Here is a 25,111-nt window from a genome sequence, read left to right as displayed (position 1 = left end):
TAACGTTTTTCAAGCATTTTTATCTTCTCATAACAAGCATAGCAAATACCCACCACTATGCTTTTATTATGATTTTGAGGAATTATGAGGATTTGACTTTCTTTTTAACTCTTGGCTCCCTCGCTTTTCGAAACAAATCCTTCGGCCACACTCTGCAGCTTTACCATTGTGTTTCTCAATGTTTTTGTAACGCCCCTCATAGGATGCAAAAAAACATTTTGCTGTTCAAAAAGCAGGATATTCGGCACATTTTCGCTGAAAAAACTCAAGCAGCTTATTAGTGTGACTACTGTGTGAAATCACACACCAGTCACAAATAGTCACGTCTCCATTTATCAGGTCCAATAGTAAACTCTCCATTCTTTCCTCGTCTCCCACGAATGTCATAGTGAAGCCAAGCGCTGCATACGCTTCGTCATATTGCCTTGTTTTACATTTCTTGAGACCTCCTAAGTACCGCTCAGTTTGTTAAGGGTTGGTTTACTTACTGAATTTTATATCTATTGCTCTGTATGTGCAAATGGTTGGTAAAAAAAAACAAAAAAACATGCCTCCTACTGTAGTGGATGTGCAATTACACCTTGTTCCAGGAAGGCATAAACGACATCCCTAACTGAGAACTACTGCTTTAGTGTCATGTCATGCTGCATTCAGGGAAGTCAGACGTTTCATTTCTGCTACTGTGAATTCAATATTCCTCACTGCAAAATGGGGTTTTCTTATTTGCCACCCTATGATACTCCAGTGGATCAACCCCTGTCCTATCCTTTCTTTTTCTTCTGGATTCCGGATGCATATTTGCGCTTCAACATGACTTATGAAGGTTTCTGTTGTGCTGAAGTAGAGTTCAAAAACCTGGCTGCCTGGCTGCTGTCAGCCTCTATCGAGAGGGGCTCCTGATAAGAGTGTCATTGCACTTCCATGCTTTACTGGATACCATAGCGCTCAGTTTATCATTGCCTTTTATTCAACCGGTCAATGTCGCAAGGACGCAAGCAATCCAAGCAATTGCCTGGAGTCTGCCTGGACTGGGGGACCCAAGAAGCAATTGCTTGATTTGCCTGCGGCCTGCCACTGGTAATTTGGGTGAAAACTCTAGAACCACTGCCACAGTTGGGTCGTTCTCTGGAAACCTAAAGTACATAAGAAATAATGAATATAAATGCATACATCGTCTCTGAACCAATGCCATGTGCAGTTTCCCATGTCAGTGTTGCATATTTAAGAGTGTCATTTAATTATTAGTTAGAATTGTTAAGTCATGAGTGTTCAAAATCAAATCATCATATACAAATCAGAAAAAAAGAAATACAAAAATATTACAAAGTGGGGCTTTAAGGTAGACCTTTTCAAAACCTTGTGATTATATTGAAACTACATCATTACCAATTTCCAAAGTCAGTTCTTAGTCATCTCTGGGTGCTACTGTACCACTCCAAGATTGTGAGCACAACAGCTGTCTCCCATCCTGGTCAGTCTGCAGCAGCTGAGGACTAAGGGAGGAGTGTGAAAGTTCCCTTAACAGCCTCACATCTGAGGGAGTGAAGGGAGGGGAAGGCCCAGGGAGGAGATGGGGGATTTGTTAACATCAGGTTTGCATTGAATCCAGAAACATGCCCTTGGGAGGGAAAAGGGGGATCTGGTTGAGAAGGTAACTAGAGGTCAAGAGTGTTTATATGAATGTTCTCCAGCACATTTTTAATTGCCTCTTTGACGTTTTACATCTCTGGTTATTGAGTGTTGGTGCATCATTCTTTGCATTGAAGAGTCTGGAGAACATGACAACGCTCAACATCCATACATGGGTCATAGGTCAATGCAGCGGCATGCAGACAACCTCTCTTTAGCAAAGAGGATATTAGGTATGGAACCTTTTCTAATCTATAGTAGGGGCCCTTGCATACTTACAGGGAAAAAAACGGAATCTGGAAACCAGAGCTGTTGAAAGTTTGACAGACCTTTGATATCTTATATGTCTTTGATATTTTATATGTCTTTTTTTAATTTCTTTGATGAGTCCGATTTTTTTTTTATAATCCAATTGTTTGGTTTGAATCGTTTCTCAAATGTGCTTTTTAATGTTTGGCAGGTTTCCCAATGGTCCAGGGCAATTTGTTTCATTCCTTCTACACATAAAGGGATAATATGTGGGAAATGTGGGACATCAACTATAAAGTGTAAAATTGTAGAATATTAAGTGATGAATTACCTCTGTTTGTCTTTTTAGTGCTTAATAACGTCAATTAACTGTTTTTTCACCATTGAAATTTGTGCCTGGATCTCACCAGAACTTCCTGGGGCGCCCACGGATTGCAGTGACTTTTTGGTAAGCCATCAGAAACCATGGATAGGTTGGGCCATGCAGCAGAAGACAACTCCCAAGACTTTGATGTTTACCCTCTTCCTGACATCGTCGCGTACGTTATAGGGTCCAAAGAGTTCTACTGTTGTGAACTCAAGTGGAGCAGCAGGTTCAGTTCTTTCAGGCGGTAGATTAATCATTATTTGTTGACATCTATGTGCTTTTACCTTCTTGCAGATGATGCAGTGATCAACAACTTTTTGGGCAATCCTCCTTCTTCTTTTGACCAAGCCTTCTTTCTCATTTTCAGGAAGGTTCGAGCCACCTCCCGGGCTAGCAGCATTGACACCCAAGCATGAACAGGCAGGATGGGAACAGCACATTTATCCATTTTGAAGCTCTGCACTTTGCCACCACAGACCATCAGCACAAAATTCTGGTCTTTGTAGGCTACCGATCTGTTGGCTGTGGAGCTTGGGAAGGTGGGGGTAAATTGCGCAGCACAAAACATCTTTCAAAGCGTCTTCTCGTTCTGTCACTGTAATGACTCCTGTTAAAGAGATCGCCTCCCACTTTTGATTGCTTAGGGCTTTATTGTTTACAAGAAACCTCTTTGCTGTTCTCCAAATCCATGCGACAGTCGGGTTAAAATACTGAACTGTTTGACGTCAACAAGGTTCTGGATAGCTGACCCTGCGGGGGGTCTCCTTGGGTCTCCTTGGCAATACCAGGAACTTTGGACCATTTTGCCACTCCGAGAGTCCTGGTTAAGGTCGTGAGGGATGGCACCACTGGTGATTTTATCAGCAATATTGTGAGAACCAGGGATCCATTACCAGTCCTATTAGAATATTTGTGCTGGTTTGAATCTCTCCAATATGATTGGCCAAGAATGTCCAAAAGCCCAAGCTCTCTTCTTGAATTGCTCCAAGGATGGTTTTGGCTATTTACAAGATGGTACCACATTTCCACTTGAATTTGTGTGTCTGTGCAGCTCGAAGCACTTCTTATGAAGATCAAACCGGTTTAAGAGGGGAGTCATTTTTTCAGTCAAATAGGGATTGAAAAGAAGACAGTAGAACTCTAATGCGAAAACCGTCATCCTTCATTTGTGCCTCATGTTAAATGACCATAAGTGTAATTCCAGCCAGTGACACAGAAGAGGCCCTCACGCTGCCCTCCATACCACAGACCGGAGGGAGACGCCAGTCACACCCGGGGGGGAGGGCGGAGGAGAAAGAGGGAATTTTAATGTACACTTTCTCACTCTCTCTCTCTCTCTCTCATACACACACACACACACATATCAAATGACCATTTACAATTTTGGTACTCTGCTGATGCGCTCGTATGGAAGGAGTTTCTGGAAAGCGAGGAAGTATGGCATCTGTGAAACTCTCACCCTCACTTGCATTTAGGATTTTTAAATGACTGTGCTAAATGCTTTGAATAAAGTAAAGAAATATACTCCCAAATTACAGCTGGTGTCTATTTTTACAGTATCACCACATAGTTACGCTTTTGGATGAATCTTATTATCTTAACTTTTCCATCCTATTGAGTAAACAAAGGAAAATAGTGCAGAGACCGACATCTAGTGGACGACATGAAGCATCATCAGACCATCACTACTATTAAGCCTTTTTTTCTTTTCCTCCTTCTTCTCTCTCTTTTTTTTCAAACGTCTATTTTCAATATTCTCAAAAAAGGGTTCGCAACTCAAGAATCGGTTAATTGTAAGTGTTTTTTCCACAGACTGACATATAGTTAAAAAACAGCACAAAAACAATTAAACAAATATAATGTATATTACAAAAACTTTTCACTACTTCTCTGCAACAAGATGGTGTCATATAGAATTGTTGTAGTAATCTGTATCTCACAATTGTGTACTCTGCGAGACATTATCTGAGGCATAGTGTCTGCTGGTTCTTAGAAAAGTTAATCTCACATGGTCTGGTGGCTCAGCTGCTGTGTTTTGGAAATCCACTCCATCTACAACAGGGGTCTTCAACCCACTGCTCCAAAGACACAAGCAGCAAATACAGCAAGAATAAAAATAAAATAAAAGCATAGATGACTACATTCTATTCCGATAAACAATTATTTGTCGATGCCTTAAATTTACATGTCCCTATTTAATTTTCTTCAGTTCAGTTCAGTTCATTTTGGTGATTTAAATTAACAAAAACCATGTTAATGATGAAGGAGAATCTTATAATATATACAAACTAATGAATGATCATTAACAGCAATGCAAATACATTTTAAAAAAGATAAAAAATACTTATATACTATTAAAGCACCAAGACAGAACACACCTCTGCCAAATGCTCTGTTTTATTTGATCCTTGTGTTATCCCCGGGTCAATGTAATTGTATTGTCAATGTAACTATTGACTAGTGTGGGAGAGAGACTGGTCACGTGACCTATTAAAGAAAACTGTTACCACATAAAAGTAAAGTGACCATCTACTGGCAGCTCAGAACTGTGTCAACAGTGCCTCACCGTGACCAGATGTGTGTATTACATCTAGATCAACTGAAAGTAAATGGAAATTAAAACGAATTAAGCAAAATATTTGGAGATAAAATGACTTTTTTTTGGACATCTATACCCAGAGAGTTGACTTCAAAAGAATAATCTATTGCATTGTTAAGACTTAGTTGCATTAACTCCTCAAAGCAACACATGGTGTAAGTCAGTAGACTACAATAATTACAATTGTTTGATCAAATTAATTTTTTATCAAGTCGAAAATCTACTTGTATGCTTTTTTTATTCTCTGTAATGTAACTCCAACATTAAATGCGATCATCATGTTTTAATGATCCATAATCTGTTATAAATTAACAACTCCATTCAGATTAATCCCTCCTATTTTATTATGTTAAACTTTCCTTTACCATAAAACAATTAAACAAACATTAATTCCCTGCATCTACTCGAGCACCTCACTTCCTGAAGATGGGGCGGAGATAGCAGGGACCAATCAGCACGCTTGTCCAGAGTTTGGACATATTTTCAAATTCAAAACGGAAGTGGGTCAAGCAATCCCAGACTCTTTTTTTCAGGGTAGCGAGTGAAGGAGCACCCGGTAGAAATAGGGTGGCACCAAGGTTAGAGTTTTTTTTGGCGTGACTGCAGATTTCGCATACTCTGTTGTACACCCTGTGGTGGAACATGGTAGAGTGCCCTGCAGGTCTTCTTCAATCAGCATTTGTGGAGGTGACATATTCAGTCCCCTAGCTAGTCTTCCAGTCGTGACAACATATGTAAAAATTGTGCCTGTCTCTGCTTTTTTTTTCTCAAGTGCATTGTTTGTTGGTACACCCAGCCATTCTGTTTGAAGAAGGAAAACTGGAATGAGGGACATGAACTCCCATGAATCAGCAAATGTCAACATATCGTAGCTTTCAGATGGCATGCGGTCACTTCGACCGGTTAGAACCACTTGGAAATTTGGTGAGATAATAAACCACGATGCTCTCCTTGGAGAGCAAGATAAAGCTTCCTCCAAAATAACTTTCTATTGTAATGTTCTGTCCCAGTGGCCACTAGCTGTTTTGCATATTATCCACACTGCTTTTTCAGTAGGCAATCCTCATATGTGTCTGCAATACACATTCTTATGGAATCTCTTGGCTGAAAACAGTATGGCTGGCATCTCCTTTGTGATGCATTTGAGGCATAGTAGACTGGACAGCAATCCACTTGGATCAGACTTGCTGCCAGTTCATCCTTTGAAGAGAATGCCTGAAGTGTAAGGGGCTTCTTGTGATCGGAATATCTCAACACTAGACCTTTTATGAGTGTATTCTTCAACACATTTTCTTAATGGCTGTGATAAGAGCACCACTGACACACAGTGTCTTTCCTCTTCAAGACGACTGTCGCTTTTTCTAAATACCAGTTTGCTCTTGTGATGAGTCGGGCTATTGCTATCCCAACTGGAATAAAAGTGATTGCATTCAAATACAACATTCTTTTGTCGACTACAATAGTTCTTGTGGTTTCCTCTATCTTGGCACCTCTTCGGTAGGGTTAATTATAAGCTTATCTTACACTTCCAATGATTCCTCTCTAACTGTATGAAGTCGGTCTTCGCCTTGGTGTTAACCAACAGCAAAGCCGTTTCTTAGCTGAGACTTAATAAGAGAAAGTGCGGCTGGCATCCCCCGTCCTATATGGGTGAGGGGACTGTACCTAGCTGGATGGCGAGTTCATTAAACTTTCTCAAAGAAGAAGCAGGGCCTCGAGGAATAACCTATAGTGAAGCTTGGTCAGAGGGTTTAGCACTATTCGTAGAACTTGGATTGTATTTGATAATCCGGGCGACTTCAGAGGGGGAAGTACTTGATAAAGTAATACCTTCAAAACGGAGCATCGTCATGATGAGGGACTTACTGCAACCTTTGTTTTTATCTGATTGATTTATATGTATGAAGTGAAGTTAAAGTTGTACTGTATGAAGTGAAAAATAAGCTTTTATTCTGAAGTTTCCATCATCAGTAGCTCCGCCCACTTCAAGACTGACTCTGCACTCGTTTGTATTCATGAGTCAATCTCGGGTTTTCTTCAGGATGGCAGGTCGAAGGACGATCCTGTTAGCCATGCTGACCCTGTCAGTCTCTTACTACATCTACACACCTATACCTGAAGGCATCCAGGAGCCCTGGAGGCTCATGATGTTGGACGCTATGATCCGGACAATGCCCCATGTGGTGAGATCAAAACTGCTTTTTTGAAAAACTGTTGTCATATAAATAAAGTGTACAACGTTTGCATGAGATTCGTATTCCGTCATGTTAGTGTTAATGTTTTTGCTGAACTTTCGTCTGCTGCTATGAAACTGCGACTGATGCGATAGTTGTCTGTCATGTGAGAAGTAGACATTGGGATATAGGAGTGTTATGAATACGCACACGCGCACGCGCACACACACACACTACCTCAACCTAAAAGCAGGTGAACTGAAGCGAGAAATCGCGAGTCAAATAATTACGAGGTTACGTGAATGCATCGATCAAAAGGACAAAAAAAACTATTGATAAAACTTGTTTATTCCTTTCGTGTTGGAATAAAGTGAGGCTCAGCTTTTCTTCTTCTAAAGAGAGGCAATGATTATTTAATATGAATAAAATATGAAAGATTATCAGTTAGTTAAGTGATTATTTGAAATGTGTGTTCGATCTAGATGAGCGATTACAGTAAAGTTGTCATTCCCCCCTGAATGCATCATGAAATAATGTGGCAATAAAACAAAGACAAGTCTGTTTCTAAAATAATAATCTGATCACAAGCTAAACTGTCATCCGTATAGTGCCACACAAAGATGACTTTGGTGAGAAGGCAACAGAGCAAATACAAATCCATTTAATGAATACCGGTTAATCAGTGTGAGCACTATCAACAAAAAAATGATTAACTTTAGCAGCTGGAAGGAAAGGGGTGTTACACACCTGCACCATATTGTACGAGAAAACTTCTCTGAACTTGTAGATATATTTAATATGACAAATTCACACTTTTTAGAATATATGCAATTGCATTCTACAATTTTACCAATAATTAGAAAAAATGTATTGTCAGAAGATTCCATTCCAGTGAATAAAATACTAAACATCCCCAGTACAAAGAAAATAATATCCAAAACATATTCGGGCCGACTGGGGGCGGCACATGGACTGTTGGAGATTGGGGCTTGCTAGTTGTTCTGGATGGCCCTGTGGCCTGGGTGGCCTGGGTGGCCTACCACCTTGTCCATGATGGGGGGCCGTGGGTGGGCTGGTCTTGGGCCCACCGCAGTTGTGGCTGTGACTCTCTGCATGTGCCCTGTGTGGCATGTCCCTACAAAATGGGCGAGGGGACGGCGGGAGCGATGGGCGGACCCTTGGAACCGAAGAGACCATGGACCGCCCATGTAATGCTGCTGTCCCCCCTGGTGCCGCATAGTAAGCTGGGAAAATGAGTTTGGGGCCTGCAGGTGTGATGGGCAGACCTTGGTACCACAGAGACTGTGGTCCGCCCATGGAATGCTGCTGGCCCCCTTGGTGCTCATGAGGTTTTATGGTTTCCTTGCCCTCATGACCGTGGCCTCCCTGTGACCCGGGAGAAACTCACCGAAAGACTGGACTGGTACCTGGCCGTGGTGCTCCCCGGCTCCTCGGGTGGTACAAGGCCCAACTTCTGGCCGTGTTATTGCGGGGCATGCGTGGACTGCGCCGCTGCTGCTGGGGTAGCTTTCTGTCTCTCTTGCCTGTCTTCCTATGGTTCTCTCTTGTGGGCGGGGTGGTGGCCTTCTGGGGCACAGGCTTGCCCTGATGCACTGTCCTCTGACTGGTTCGTTGGCTGTGCCTCGTCGGTTGGCACTCCGACCCCTCTGTGCCGGCGCCTGCTCCTGGTGCCTCCCCTCTTCACTGCCTCGGCCGTGTCCTCACTGGTCCTTGCCTCTGTGCGCCGCCGTAGGCCTCCTTTGGGTGGTCCGCTTTTTCGCCGGTGTTCAGGGTCATGGCTGGCTCCGGTGTTGAACTAGAGCTGCACTGGTAGCATAGAGAAAGTCTAAACCAACAATGTAAATAATAAACCATGAATCCACAGATTAAATCTTTGTAAATAATACAAATATTACTCACTTATACACAGATAAATGTAGGCTGTGCAGCTCTGGTCCCATCAGGTCCAAAATGTAATGAACCACAACAACTAAGCTGGCTATCTATGAAAAACTGTTGTTGGACAATGGATACCTCACCATAGGATGAACACAATACTATTATACCCTGTATTTGTTATTTTTGTTTTTCTTATATCTGTTTGTAACTGGTGAAGGTATGCTACTAATAAAAATAAAATAAATAAAAAAAACAGTGTGAGCATTTCTCTTAAATAAACAATAAAACAAAAATAAATCATTCTAAATGAATTAATTCAATTGCTGAAGTAAAAAGGTTCGATGTATAATATCAATAGAAAATGGTGACTATGAGCAACCATTTCTGCAGCCATTTATTTGTTTAATTATGTTTTTATTATTAGCATTTCTGCGCTTCAGGGGAATTCTTTCATTCTCACACACACAAAGGAAGCAGGTTAAGGCAGTGACACTTTTTGGGCAAGGTCGAGTTCATGCTTTTACAGCTCAGAATAATTGCTGCAATTGTTGGTGTCAAATACACCACGTCACATCCGGACGAAATAACAACAATAAGGTCGCAAATAAACCTCAATACCCCCACTCGACCTTATCTCCAACTGCCTTTTACAGGGAAAAAGAAAAACAACTCAAATGCAGTATTTACATACATCATTTACAACCTTCCCGATCATGTACAAACGTATGTGAAAATGTTTTCATCTTAAGCTTAGTGGGTGGTTTTGTCAAAATATCTGCAACCATTTTTTTGGTAAGGACAATATTCTAACTCCATCTGTCCTTTGTTGACATTTTCCCGAATAAAATGGTACTTAATGTCAATATGTTTACACCTTTGTCGACACACTGGATTTCTAGCAAGTGCTATTGTACCTTGATTGTCTTTGTACACTTTAATTCTTGCATATTTATATTCGTCAATACCTGCGAGTACCGGTTTTAAGTAAATACACTCCTGGATGGCTGACGCTAAGGATGTGTATTCAGCTTCGCAAGTAGACGATGCCACTGTTGGTTGTTTTCTCGTTTTCCAGGATATTATGAAACTTACTTGACACAGGATTGCACAATATCCATAAGTGCTTCGTCTGCCATAGTATTTTGTTCACGTATCTTTTCTGTGACATTTTTACTTCATCTTTTGTTTGTTCAAAATCAATTCCAAGAAAATGTTTTAACCTCCCCCAAATGTTCAACCTTTCTGTGAGTGTGCACTTGACTTTATCCAGTACCTTTTCATTGTTTTCAGCGAGGATCAAATCATCAACCCACAATATTATGATGACTTTTTCCTCAGCGTTCTCTTTTACGTACAACCAATGAAATCACAGAAGTCTACACACACTTGAAGTTTATCTGTTGTGTCCTCAGTTTCAAAATCTTGCAAATGTGCTGGTTTTGTCTTAACTCTCTGAGGGTTCCTTTTGATACCTTGTCACTGATATTTGGATAAATTTACCCATCACAGTAGTCTGTGTTTGATTCAGTTGTTTATTACTTTTTCTAGGGTTCTTTTGTAATTGTTAAACAACATGTGACGAAATATGTGGTGTTTAGACCAACTGTTGGTCATTATAAGTGGAACAGCTGGTACTTGTCAATCATCCGTACATAATGTCTTTTGAGCTAAGAAACCAGGGGAACAAAGCACAACAAACTTCTAGATCAGGGGTCGACAACCCGCGGCTCCGGAGGTGCATTTGGCTCTCAGCCCTCTCAATTCAATTTTATTTAAAGTGCCTTATCAAAAGGTTATCTCAAGACACTTTACAGTTGAAGTAAGACTATATTAGATAAAGGAAAAACAGATCCCAGCAACTCGATAATGAGTAAAGCACAGTGTGGCGTTGGCGAGAAAAACTTCCTTTTAGAAGGCGGAAACCTCGAGCAGAACCAGACTCATTGTTGACGGCCTCCTGCTGTGACCGGCTGGGAGGAAGGATGGGGGGGTAGACAGATGGACGGAGAGAAGAGTGAGGGAGAGTGACAGTGAAAGAAAAGAGGAGAGTATAGAAGAGTCATGGAGGTGCTGGAGAGAACTCCGATTCAGACAGAGCCCGAGTCTTAATTATAGGCTTTATCGAAAAATAAGGTTGTCAAAAAGACACTTAAAAACATCCATATACCTTTGTCAATGACTCTAAAAAGAAACGGATTATCCTGAAAAGAATCCAAACCAAAAGTTAAGATGAAGGTAAGTAGAAAATTAGTGAAGTTTGAATTTTAGGTGAACTATCACGTTTATCTTATATTTTTAGTTTATTTAATAATGCCATAAAAATAAACAAAGTAAGAAACCCTTATATGGCATCATATTTAAGGTCAAATTTTTTTGTGGCTACCAGTGTTTCCTCTACTGGGTCTAAATCGCTCTTTGAGTGCTAAAGTTTGCCGACCCCGGATCTAGATCAATGATGATGTAATGATTGGCTCAAAAAATGATTTAAAGAAAAAGACGACATGTATACTATGGACGCTCAGTCACACATAGGCTCTAAACACGTTGTATTTTCAAATAAATGTTAGTCATGATCGCAGTTATATAATGTTGTTGGCTAACAGTAGTGACGTTACAGGACGAGCAGTGGAAAGAGTAGATTCAGGGTTACCTGAAAAGAGTAGAACTCCCTCTGCTGGTGTATTTTGAAATTGCACACAGCCCTTGGTTTAGAATTTATTACAATTTAAACCCAAATTTCCATTTTCTTCCCCATACGTTTCAAAGATTTTTTTTATATATTATTTGTAAAATAGCAGTTTGTTCTACTAGCTAAAAGTAATAAATATATATTTGTATAATTTAAAAATCCCTGGATAGAAGAACTTTCTATGTGTATAAAGCATTTACTGACTCTACATGCAGAAAATTATAAAACGCATGAAACTCGTTTTTAAAATTCAGAATGAAATTTACAGAATATAAAACAAGTTTACGAATTCTGAACCAAATTTACCAACTCAACAAATGAACAAACTATGAACAAACACCTGCACTTTAAGAAAACCCCCTTAAAACATAGAAACTGGAAAAACAAATGCAAAAACTTAAATCTTAAAACAATATTCACAACTTCAAGAAACAAATGTACAAACTATGTAGGTATGTTGAATGAATTTGTAAGATTTTATTGACCATTTTGTAAATATTTTCCCAAGTTTCTCCGTACTGTTTCAGGGTTTGTTAATGTTGTTATTTGTGACAAGCGTTTTTCAATTCCTTCAGTTGTCCAGTCAATTCATGTAGAATTGAGGAGCTGAAGGGTGTGTCCAGCATGAAAACTCATACTTTTTAACACCTTCATGTCTTCCTTCTCTCCTGTTAGGAAACTCTGAGCAGTTGGTTTGGCACTAGCATTGACTTCAAGCCCCTCTTCAACAATGAAGCTCCATCAGGAGGGGTGAAAATTACTGACATCACTTTTGCTGACGTCCCAGTACGAGTTTACGAACCCCCTGCCGGAGGGGAGGGTCACCTCAGAAGGGGAGTGCTATATATGCATGGAGGAGGTTGGGCTTCTGGCAGTACCAGTAAGTATTTTGTTAGTGTGGTAACGACATTGTGACACGGCAATATTTTCTGAGATTTAACCTGATCGTCTCTGCTCAGTGTACGGCCCGTACGACACCCAGTGCCGGAAGCTGTCAGACGAGCTCAACGCTGTGGTGGTGTCAGTGGAGTAAGTGCCTCACGCACACCTGTTTTGAACCAAGAAAATAAGAAAAATACATCTCTATTTTTCAACATGATGACACCCAAAAAGACATCTTAAACCATCTAAATACCTCGGTAGTGCTCGTCTGTAACGTCCATCTTGTATTGAAGCCTTGACGAGAGGAATTGTTCTGAAAAAACTTAAATAATTGTGTATATTTTAAGTTTGTTTGTAGCAGAAGTTATCGGTATCTTAGTGTGCGCTAAAAATATGGACAATTCCTCTAGTCAAGGCTTCAATACAAGATGGACGTTACAGACGAGCATCTTAGTGTGTCTTTTTGGAGGGATGTCAACCTGCTCGGAACAAAATGTTGAAAAAAAAAAAAGACAACTTGACAAGGACCACGTTTCCCAGATTGGTTAAGAAGCTCTTAAGTGCTGCAAACTTCTTTGTCATGCTCTTAAGAATGATGCAGGTCGAGCTGACTCATTCTTAACAGACTTATAGCGACTAAATCCTCCACTTTTCCAAAAAATAAAGCAAAGGGTGTAGGAATTTTACAACAAAATAAGAAAACACACTTTAACTTAATTGTTTCCACTCTTAATAAAAAAAGTTTAATGTATAGGTTTTCTAACCATTACAATCAACGATCCTCTAGCATTTCACAGATATCGAGGAAATTAATGTTATTGAACTCAGGGGGCTTTGGCAATACTTAAAGGTAGAACCTTTCTAAGAGCTTTTTCCAGGTGTGATCTTAAGGTTCTCCTTAGAAGGAAGTTAAGAATGTGTCTGGGAAACACTTGAGTTGAATCTTAGCATAACTTCTTAGCCAAACCCTTTTTAAGCTAGTGAACTAAAGTGAATTACATTGTGAACTACATAAAAATATCCAAACCCAAATGAAGTTCCAACATGTAAATATTATTCTTATTATCTACTGCAGGTACCGTCTGTATCCGAACGTCACCTTTCCAGAGCCATATTTGGACTGCCTCAATGCAGCCAAACACTTCCTGTCTCCGGACATTTTGGCCAAGTATTCTGTTGATCCTGATCGTGTTGCAGTGTCGGGGGACAGCGCTGGAGGGAACCTCGCAGCCGCCGTGGTCCAGGAGGTACATCTGTCTGTTGTTTGATGAAACAAGATTTTTTTTTTTTAATTCACAAACCAACACATTTAACTCTTAAAAGTGTAGTTTGATCACCATGACAGGGCAATTAATATCAAAACCCAACTCTTGTGACTCACTCACATGTTTCAAATGTTCTTCCTCTCCAAGATGCAGTAAGTCCCTCATCATGACCATGTTTTGAATGTTAGGTAGAACTTTATTGATCCCACAGGAGGTCTCCTTGGGAAATTGTTTTTTTTCAATTATCCACAGCAAATACAGCAATTTTTCATAAAATAATCAAAATAAAATAAGAACAAGAACAAAGAGAAATAAAGAGAAAGAACAAGATGATACAATTTAAGTCTAAAGATAAAGAACATAGATCAAAGACAAAGGATACAAAGATTAACATAGAACAGAATATCAAGATACTTTCGCTCCACTTCGGCCCCCGAACTCAGAATTTTACAATTTAATAGCCCAAGGAATGAATGAGTCCTTATAGTTGTCAAGTTTGTGCGAACGAGAGGTTACAAGCTGAAGACATATTCTAAATTACTTTCCTATAGGTGTATCCATTGATGAGTTGAATGTATGACCTTTGTGTAATCAACTGTTAAACATTGATAATGTCATCTCTCGTTCAGATCTTAAACATCCTGTGTTGTGTTTTACGACCGCTCCCTTCCCACAGCGGGGGTCTAGGGCTCAGGGGCTCTGCCAATTGTTCCTTAACTTTTATGGCCCTTGGTGACATGGCTTAAAGGTGACTGTGAAGATAACATACTGTATGTATTGGGGGAGGAAGGATAAAGCCACGGTAACAAATGTTGTGATTGTTTAGACAAGGATGTTCCCGACTTTTGAAGTATCAAGACACAGAATTGATGGTCCACGAACCTGGTTTGAGATAACAGGTGTGAAGGAGGTCAGGAGATTCTTTGTTTAGATTAGTGATCAGATCAAACAACATCTGTTGTTCATTATGGAGTCAGATTTGGGGAACTTAACTTATGATGGGAGTGTCTTGAGTGTCTTGAGGGCTTTAAAAGACGAGACGATCTAAAGATTAAGTGCCACTCTCTGGGAGGACCTGGGTGAGCCAGGATGTCTGACAGAGACTGGACCAAGCGCTGGAACTGTGGTATTTCTGAACAATTTGAATAATTTGCATTTCTTTGTTTAACTGTTGTATTTAAGGTCTTGTATGGCCTACTTTGGTAATCATACTTTGTTATTAATAAATTGACTGTTTTAATTCTAAAATGTCACTCTTCCTTGGATCAAACGAATGCGCAGAACTCATTAGACAGGAAAGAGATTTGAGTTCCTTTAAATTGGTGGACCCTCGACGTGATCCAAGGAGGAAAAGACGACTCCGGTTGAGGTGACGGGGCCTGGATTCCTGGACTCAAAAATGACAAGCTGCGCAGCATAAAACGGTAAGAAGACACCACTTTATTGATTAGAAGTCTTCTTTTGAGTCCAGATCCAGGTTTCGTGGCTGAGATCAAGATAAATTTAAATTTAAATAAGTATAGAGCAAAGTGTGTTTGATTGTTCGGAAATACCAAGGTTGATTGTTAAATTTTGTTGTTGTTGTTAAATATGTGTAAGGAAAAAGGTCAGATGTGCTGCTTTTGATTTGAAATTTTATAAAGTAAGAAAATAAGGGTCGGTTTTTGATTTAATGAAGCAAGTTGTACGAACCTGAGGGGGTCGACACAAACAACTTGTTCATTGAATAGGAAATGATCATAAGCTGTTAAAATTAAAAAGTTAAAAAATAAGAGTCATTGTTGATGCAATGAGACAAGTTGTATGAACCCAACTTGTTCATTGAATTAAACATGATCATAAGTTGTTAAGATTAAATCAATAAGGGTTGTGACTACTTTCACGATCATAGAAAAGCAGACACATCTGGAAGAAAAAATAAATAAAAAATAGATAAATAATAAAATTAAAATAAAAATAGAAATGAAACAAATATTTTAATAAAGGCCTAGGCTTAAGACGCCTAATATTGATTGGGAATCAATGCCTTTAAGGTTTGGAACCTGCGTTCTCCTCGGGCTGAGCCCGGAGTATTGAGTTGTATCAATAACTTGAAGAACCGAAAAAGGTTGGAGGCCTTGGAGTCTGATCCGCTCCTAAAGAACCCAAGGAGTTGGACTCCAAGTTCAAACTAGGTTGAGTCTTTATAAAAAATAAAAAGAGGTTAGGAACCTGCGTTCTCCTCTGGCTGGGGCCGGAGTATTGAGTTTTATCAATATCTAGAAGAACCGAAAGGGTTGGAGTCCCTGGTGATTAAAACCAAAAGAGCCCAGAGTGGGACTCTGAGTTTGAACTAGGTTAGTTAAAGACGTCATTTTTTGTTTTGGTTAGTTTTGTTTTGCTTTGTATTGTGATAATAGCTTGATTTTGTGTTGTTAAGAAGTTAATTTTCTATGAAGTTGAAATGAATCTGTTGTTTGAAGTGGAATTTTGGGTGCAGCCTGCTGAGCTGAGGAAAAAACCTACGATCTTGTCCTTTTTTAGGTGAATCCCTGGACTAAAACGCAGACAGAGCGTTGATAAAACAAATTCTCTTGAACTAAAACATATAACATCTTTAATGTTATGTTTTTCTTTTCTTTCCATATTCTCTTGAAAAAACGTAGCTTCTGTGAATGTTACGTTCTCCTTTTATATTTCCTTTGATATCAAACTTACAGCGTCTGTGAACGTTGCATTTTTCTTCTTTTACTTTCCTAATTTACAGCCGCTGTGCTGAGAAACGTCTGTGGACGTTTTCATTTCTTGGGTTAAAAAGCTGCTGTGATAAAAACTGTAACAAAATGAGTGTGGAAATTGACCGGGAGAAAGAATGGTTTGACTGGGGAATGGTTCCACGGTGTGGTGAATCTGTTGGGATGCAACTTGAAAAAATATTCGAGCAAATGAGAAGTTCTGCCCCAACGGACAAGGATGCAAAGGAAGTTGAAAAAGAGGGTAAAAATGAATGTGAAAGAATGGCAGAGTACGGGATTATTTCTAGCAAATAATCACAGATATGTTGTGTTGAAAGGATGTGCAGAGAAATGTTGGAAGGAGAGTGTCTCTGAGAGGAGAAATGAGGGGAAATTCCCCACAAACCCTGCAATACAGGAACACAGGAGAAACCTGGAACATGCAGGATCACGGCAAACATCAACGTCACTCGACCATCTGATCGACGGGAGGAAAGCAGACAACTTTCTAAAGCCAGTGACTTGACATGGAACTATTGACGACCCAAGAGACTTCTGACTCGGTAATATGAACACAAAAATACACTTATTATGAATGGTTTGGAAAACTAGGCCTTAAAATATTGTTATTGAAAATAAAAATTCCTATTAAAAATACCAAATTGATAAGAACTGAATACAATAAATTACTCGAAAGAAAATAATTAAGGTTATAGCGCTAAAAAATCCTATACCAATAAAAAGTAACAATAGGTAAAAAGATAAAAGCTTTTAAATAAATTAAAATAAAACATATAAAAGGAAATACTTAATATTTCCTTTGTTCCTCAACATCAGTGAAAAGACAAGAAACTAACTGTTAAAGATAAAAATGAATTTGAACATATTAAAGTAAAACCAGTTCCATTATTGAACAGGCTCATTGTTGGACAGAGTTCTGTCATGGAGTAACACATGGTCTCGAAAAGCGCTATATAAATATATATTACTTACTTACTTACTTACTTACATGTCTTAACAGGGGGGATGGTAAGGTCAAAAGGACACTGTGTAGCAACAGGCATCCCTCCATACTAAAAATACAACCCACACTGTATCATGAGGTTAAATCTAGTTGGTTTTATGGTTGTTCTGTGAATTTATGTTGCTTGACTCTATTTGGTTGGACTATGGAAGTATTTGTCTTGGCTGATAAGAGTAATGGTTACTTGTTTAAATTGTGAGCTAAAGTTAGTCCTTGTTGTAAAGTTTCGACTCTGACTGAGATTGTTCTTTGTGGCTTGTTTGTTTACTCTGAGACTGTGTCAGCTGTTTTAACATCTAGGATTGTTTAAATTAGGTATATTTTTTAGGTTTTCAAGATCATTTTATAATTCAAAGCAAGTTCTGCTCCACTGAGTGTTTTCTTGTCCATGACATGAAATTAGACTGAACCTCTAGAGGGAGGAGCTCTATCTGTGGGATTGTTCACTACTTGGGGTTAGACTCTGAGATCTGTTCCTGCCCTACTAACACACTCCTTCCACTCTGTGACTTTTAACACAATTTTGAGACATAGTGTCCATCTAATTACACTTTTTCAAAAAAGCTTTCTATTATGGAGATGAAATTTTCTGTCAAACAATCAAAGTACTATGGGTCACAGTGAAACATCAGAAAATGACCATTACTTTGACAAACAATTTTCTGGGGTCGGACAGTCATCACAACAAATGTTTGGTTTAAGAAAAAGGCAAAGTGGCTTCTCTCCCCTCTACTGTTATCACTCTCGCCCTATGAAGCAGCCTGATTCAGGAGAGTATGGAAGGCTGGTTCGCTTATGACGGGTAAGATCCTGACTAAAACCATGGGACAACCTAAGACAGGCACAGTCACGATTACTTGACCTAAGTCCCGTGAGAAGATTTCTCACTGATGGGACCATGCAGGTGATGCTGGTGAGCTGAGGTGGAAGAGAAAGTTTGTCAGAACCCTGTCTGATGATACGACGAAGCCACTCATGGGACATGTTTTGCGAAACAGGCCAAACCTAATACATTGACTGATCCCATGAGGATGTTTGTAGCTGAAGAAAATCCTCCTTTTCTTGCATGATATTGTTTTCTTGACATTTTCTTGTCCGTTAATTGAAAGCATTGAAAGCTCTGATTTAAAATAGAAAAGGGAGACCTAAGATTTTGAGATTTTTATTTTTGATTGGGAAGTATAATTCTCTAGTAGAAGAGATTCTGAACAGTCATAACTGTGAGACGGTGTAATGTAGGGAGTTAGGAAGTTTAAGTGAAAGGAAATAGTTTAAAAAACGGGAAGTAAACTATCCTTTTATCTGCTACTTTTGGAAAGAAAACAGGGATAAAAGGAGAGGAAGAAGATATATGGTTGAAAATGTAGTATCATTGAATTGGGATAATTTTTAGGAAAAGTATTGCTACATTATATTCTGATTGTAAATGATTTGATACGCTGACTGGTTTGGAGTGACAAGCTTGACAACAGAACAATCTCAGATCTACTTTGAAGATGAAAGAGGAAACTTGTTAATTTGTGTTATGGAATGTTGAGACTTTACCAACCAGAAGTGAATGAATAATCGAGGTGATAAAGAAGTTAATGAAGAAGTTGATTCTTAATTCAGTCTGTTGAGGTCTGTAAGTAAAAATAATTTTTAACTTAGATTTGAAAAGTAATGACGAGGCTTGATACATTGTCATTAGCGCTGATGGCAGTGAGATCATGTCCTATGAAGGATTTTATAGAAGTGATAATTGATAATACAATTAAAATGATTGATTTTCAGATTCTTTAGGGAACAGTTTGGTGTGTGTCATAAAGAAAAATATAAATACTTCAAATAACTATAAGGGGTTAGAATATTTTTGGGAACTTTTGATAATTGTTGATTTGAGGATTACTTTAAAATGGTTAAATTCTAAACTTAAACTGGAAATCACTTATTATGAATTTGATTTGTGTAAAGTTTAATAAAAAAAAAAAAAACGTTATGAGTCGATCAACTGGATAAATGAATTGAAGAAAGAACATTGAAAAGAAATAACCGCTTTATATTTGAATCATCAGTTTGATCAGATGATACTGAACTTATGCATTTGACTGACTTACAGACATGACATGACGTAGACCGAACACTGTGCATCTGCAGTGCAACAGATTTTGTGTCTGTGTGTTTGTGTCTGTGTGTCCATGTGTCTATTTGTCTGTGTGTCTATGTGAGTGCCAGGATGAATCAAGTGCAAGAAGATGAGATCATGTGTGTTTGCACTGAGAGAAAGAAGCAATGAACACTAACATATTAACGGCATGTGATATGTGCATGTGCATGATTCAATTGATCATTGTTTTGATATTTGTCTAACGAAGTGAACAAGATTTATCCTAAAAGGTTCTAGGAATGCTGCACCTCAAGTGAGGTGGAGAAGAGTCCTCGTAAATCTCTTCTTTCCCCAATCCTGTGTGTGTGAGAGTGAGAGACCCCCTTCACCCCCAAACGTTTATTTTGCAGGATCAGGTCGGAACCTGAAGACTCCATTTCACATATCAATGATGTTTAGTAACAGTGTTTGTTTCTAATGATGACTTAAATTCTCCAGGAGCAGAAGCAACACACCTGTCAGTAGTTTGGTGGTCTAGAGACACCAGGACCTTGTTGAGTGTGTTGTGTCTCATGATATTGTGATAATGTGTAACTGTCTTGTCCTTTGTGATGAACATTGTGCGCTTGCGAATTAACCTTCAATTTTATAGAGAAATGATTTGCAGCACTGATAGGTTTAAGTGTGGGACCTCCATGACTAAGGTAAGACCAGGAATTCATAACAAGAAAAGATTTTTCGAAATTTAGGAAGGTGGTGATAGCTGCCGCGAGACGATGCCTGGTTGAGTTTGGAGACTGTGCTGGGTGGGACCATGACTAAGAGCTCACCGCCGATATGGCTTTGAGGGTCTGAGAAAGGAGACCTAGTCCAGACGAACGGCGAGTCTAGCGGAGAGGTCGAAGGTGCCACGCTGGAGACAGGACCAGCGGAAGGAGGGTGTAACGTGAGACCAGACCAAACACGTGAGGGTTCTACACGGGAAGCTGTACCGGCTACATCCAAGTCCGGACCTGGTTGGAGTTCCAGGTGGACAGAAGATGCGTGCTGTCCCCAACAAGTGGTAGAACGTTACCACCAACTGCGGCCCTACAATCTGCGGCCCCTACTTCCTGTGGTCCCTGCATCCTCACTCCCTGAAGTCTCACTGCTTTTCACCAGCAGTGATCCACCCCTGCACCTGATGAAGTCTTGCTGCCAGCGATGAGCTTTTCCACCACATCACTACCGCTTGATGGCAATTTTCCTGCTTTTGCCTATTTTTTTTAAACCATTTTGAAATATGGCTTTCCACAACAACCAGCGGAAACACCCTACAATGCCTACATGAGTGCATTGTCCTGAGTCTTGAGCCCACATGGACTGGGGCGCTCAGGGAATTTCCATTTCTTTCTATCAAAGAGGTGCTGAATGGAATCCTGCGCCTCCACCAAACGATCATGTCCCTCATTGAGAGTTTGTTTTGCTCATGAAATCATCTCAATTCACTTGATGAACTAAAAAGTTTGGAAGCCCACAAACGACATTGGTAGCTCGCTTGAATACTCTTTGGATGATATCCCTTGTAATGCTGCCTTTCTGACACAAACTTGGGAATTCAATATTGAGGTTTTCTTGTTTTAAGATTCACACCGGAAGTGATAAAATCTTGGTTGGTTTTGAACAAATAGATTTAAAAATGTTAGATTTCACTGTAGCAATTGGTATTGTTCAGTGAAAGGAGGGTGTATGATTCATATCAAATTCACAGGTTAAATAGTTTTTGAATGCTTCCAAAAGTAAGAAACAGACACATAGGGTGTCCGTAAAAATTGAAAGATTGTATGAGATGATGTTTTTGGGAGTAATCTGTGAGCATGAATTTAGTTAGAAGCCACAGTATATAAAAATAATAATAATTTGGAAAAAAGAAATGAGAAAAATCTAATTGTATAATCTACAAAGTCTGGGATTTGTAAAACAATAATTGTCTTTGCATATTATACTTCTCACTTATAAGGCCGTTTATGAAATTGTGTTGAGGTTTTGGGGAAATACATGTAGAAATACATAGACCCTATGATTAAAAACTCCAGAATGAGTTATTAGAATAATTCGCAATATTTCCCATTAGAAAAACGACTAATACATAACTTAGAAAGTCTGGCATTTTAAAAATTATGATGACATTTTACATTTAAAAACATTAGAAGCATTATTTTGAGTTAAGAATTGAGAACTAATGTTAAATATAGTTGGTTTCATTTATGTAAGCGAAATAATGAAAGAGGCTTTGTGACATAGTTTTGTAGAAACTGGTCAGTTTAAAAATAAGATACATTTAAAAAATATAAATGAAAAGCTAATAACATTGAAATGTAAAATACCTAAGGATTACAAGGGGAAATGAATGAAATGTGAAATGATTTTGTTTTTATTTTTTTGTTTAGAAAATTGATATTTTGGGTTTATTTCATGGATTACATAGGATAGGAAAATAAGTTTGGGCTTCAGCCTGCTCCTTTTTCGATTACAGAGTTTGTTTAAGGGTTTGTGGTGAGAAAATGGTGTGTAGAAGTTATGGAAATAACTGCAAACTGATTGATCATTTACCATGTACCAGATTTTGAGACAAAAGGTTTGTTTTGAACTTCAACATTTTAAAGGTTGACCTCTGGTTTCAGAGGTCAAAGGAGGGATTGAAGACATATTCTAAATTACTTTCCTATAGGTGTATCCATTGATGAGTTGAATGTATGACCTTTGTGTAATCAACTGTTAAACATTGATAATGTCATCTCTCGTTCAGATCTTAAACATCCTGTGTTGTGTTTTACGACCGCTCCCTTCCCACAGCGGGGGTCTAGGGCTCAGGGGCTCTGCCAATTGTTCCTTAACTTTTATGGCCCTTGGTGACATGGCTTAAAGGTGACTGTGAAGATAACATACTGTATGTATTGGGGGAGGAAGGATAAAGCCACGGTAACAAATGTTGTGATTGTTTAGACAAGGATGTTCCCGACTTTTGAAGTATCAAGACACAGAATTGATGGTCCACGAACCTGGTTTGAGATAACAGGTGTGAAGGAGGTCAGGAGATTCTTTGTTTAGATTAGTGATCAGATCAAACAACATCTGTTGTTCATTATGGAGTCAGATTTGGGGAACTTAACTTATGATGGGAGTGTCTTGAGTGTCTTGAGGGCTTTAAAAGACGAGACGATCTAAAGATTAAGTGCCACTCTCTGGGAGGACCTGGGTGAGCCAGGATGTCTGACAGAGACTGGACCAAGCGCTGGAACTGTGGTATTTCTGAACAATTTGAATAATTTGCATTTCTTTGTTTAACTGTTGTATTTAAGGTCTTGTATGGCCTACTTTGGTAATCATACTTTGTTATTAATAAATTGACTGTTTTAATTCTAAAATGTCACTCTTCCTTGGATCAAACGAATGCGCAGAACTCATTAGACAGGAAAGAGATTTGAGTTCCTTTAAAGCGCAGAGTGCTTTATGACGTAATGATCGTGTCATCCTCCAGCCAGCTGTAATTACACCCCACTTTGTTTATACAACGAGTCCATTGGAGGTGGAGACTTCAGGGATAGATGATGGGCAGTGACAAACCTTGATTCTTGACCAATCACAGCAGAGTGAGTGGTTATGGTAGACAAGATTTAATGGCCAGTAAAAAGTGTTTTCACTGGGTGGAACTTAAGCAAATTTTGTAATGTAAATATTTTAATGAAAACAGTTTTGTATAAACGGATTACACAATAAATGATTGTGTAATGATAATCTGATGAAGCCTTATGAAGCAGTGTCATTATTGTCCACTAGATGGCGGTCTCTGCAGTATTTGCTCTGTTTTGAACAACCGTTCTAATGAAACATGACATTATTTTTAAGCCACCTACTGTCCTAAACACGTGACTTCATGAAGCTTTCTGCACTTGAGAGAGTACAATTTCTAAACTAAAGAAGTGAAATGATGATGATGCTAATGACTTTGATGTTTTGTTGCAGATCTCTCAGGATGACAGTGTGGTTGTGAAGTTCAGTCTCCAGGCGTTGATCTACCCGGCAACCCAGGCTGTGGATTTCAACACACCTTCATACATAGAGAACCATAAAGTTCCCCCACTTTCAAGTTTTCGTATGGTCCAACTTTGGCTGCAGTATTTGGGTGCAGATCTCTCTTGGGTTGAGCAGACAAAAATGAACAGTCACTCCTCCACAGACCAGATCACCCCGGAGATCTGGGCTCGGGTAGATTGGACCTCCCTTCTGCCGCCCAGGTACAAGAAGAACCACCAGCTTGTTAGAGGGGAGAAGAAGTCGACTATAAACGTACCTGGACTGCTGGATGTGCGGGCCTCACCACTGTTGGCTGCATCTGAGGTTCTGGCCAAAACACCTCGAGCATATATCCTGATCGCCGAGCACGACGTTTTGAGGGACGATGGACTCATGTACGCTCGCCGCCTGCTGGACGCTGGTGTCCCCGTCCATGTCGATCACTACGAGGACGGATTTCATGGTTGTGTTAGTTTCGCAGACGGTCCATTTTCTTTTGAGGTAGGAAAGAGGTCGTTGAGGAATTACATTTCCTGGCTGCAGAACAACCTGTAGACAGTTTGAAATAATATTTTCCAAATGCTGAAAAAAAAAATCTATTTATGGTTAAACCCACTGGCACTGCTAGACATACCAAAGCCTTTTTAAAAATATCCAAGTCCCTGAGGGACTGTTGAACTGTTCCATTGCTAACTAATTGAGTCCAATTGAATGCCATTGACAGTTTTTTAAACACGTCGTGCGGGTTCTGGTGAACCCACATGGACGGGACCTTCATGTCCAGCTACGCCCTGGACCGTTGGGAAAACTGGAGAGTCTTGTGCCTTAAGACGTTTCTATTTGTTCAGGCTTTTCCTTGAATTTCTCGAACTCCTGTGTTGTTCTCGGTGTTGTCTTGATCTTTGAAGTATGTACTGTTTTGAGTATTGTTTTTGATTGTTAAAGCGCTTTGTGACCCTGGTCTCGAAAAGCGCTATATAAATATATATTACTTACTTACTTACTTACTCCATTGGATGTGGAGGATGTGGAGGATGTGTACATATTCTCATTCCTGACGATTGGAATGATCGTCCTGGGATTTGGGATTTTCAATCTGTATCCGCAAAAAAGAAAGATCGAGCAAACCGGCCCGACATCTCCAAATTTCGCGAGATCGGGGCATAGATGCGAGCTGATGTAGCTCATCCGTGATCTTTAAACATGATTTCATCTCTTGTTTTTTCTCTGTGCTTTTTTTCCATCAAAGTCACGAATGATGGGTAGCGACCCGAACCCGGGTAAGCGGTAGAAAACAAGACGAACATTCATTTCATAGTCAACTATCCAATTGACTTGCACATGTAGAAGTAATCGTATTGTTATTCAAAGTAGTAAGGAAGTCATTCATCTGTGTTTCATCTGGTGGAAAGTCTGATTTATATAAATTACAGTAAAATGTTTTAAAAGTGTGATTAATGCCTTCAGAGTCTGCGCTT

General features: G+C 39.4%; 1 protein-coding gene across 1 annotated transcript; it reads left to right on the top strand.

Annotated features, from left to right (window-relative positions):
- Window positions 1-6,887: 6,887 nt before the first annotated feature.
- LOC148060830 (neutral cholesterol ester hydrolase 1-like) lies at window positions 6,888-24,418 on the top strand. The gene is made up of 5 exons (XM_087779695.1): window positions 6,888-7,027; window positions 12,282-12,486; window positions 12,566-12,635; window positions 13,564-13,735; window positions 23,583-24,418. Exons 1-5 carry the CDS (start codon window positions 6,917-6,919, stop codon window positions 24,186-24,188), a joined length of 1,164 nt encoding a protein of 387 aa, XP_087635821.1. The 5' UTR covers window positions 6,888-6,916; the 3' UTR covers window positions 24,189-24,418.
- The last annotated feature ends 693 nt before the right edge of the window (window positions 24,419-25,111 follow it).

The sequence above is a fragment of the Callionymus lyra genome, chromosome 18 (assembly GCF_982586985.1).
Source record: "Callionymus lyra chromosome 18, fCalLyr1.hap1.1, whole genome shotgun sequence".
Taxonomy (NCBI): domain Eukaryota; kingdom Metazoa; phylum Chordata; class Actinopteri; order Syngnathiformes; family Callionymidae; genus Callionymus; species Callionymus lyra.
Note: the sequence above shows the minus strand (reverse complement) of the source record. Positions and strands in the feature narration are given on the sequence as shown.

Bases quoted from the DNA above. Each gene is read 5' to 3' on its own strand.
- LOC148060830 (XM_087779695.1), top strand. From the start codon at position 6,917: ATGCTGACCCTGTCAGTCTCTTACTACATCTACACACCTATACCTGAA. The intron at 7,028-12,281 runs GTGAGATCAAAA...CTCTCCTGTTAG, and splicing joins TCCGGACAATGCCCCATGTG to GAAACTCTGAGCAGTTGGTT. The intron at 12,487-12,565 runs GTAAGTATTTTG...GTCTCTGCTCAG, and splicing joins TTGGGCTTCTGGCAGTACCA to TGTACGGCCCGTACGACACC.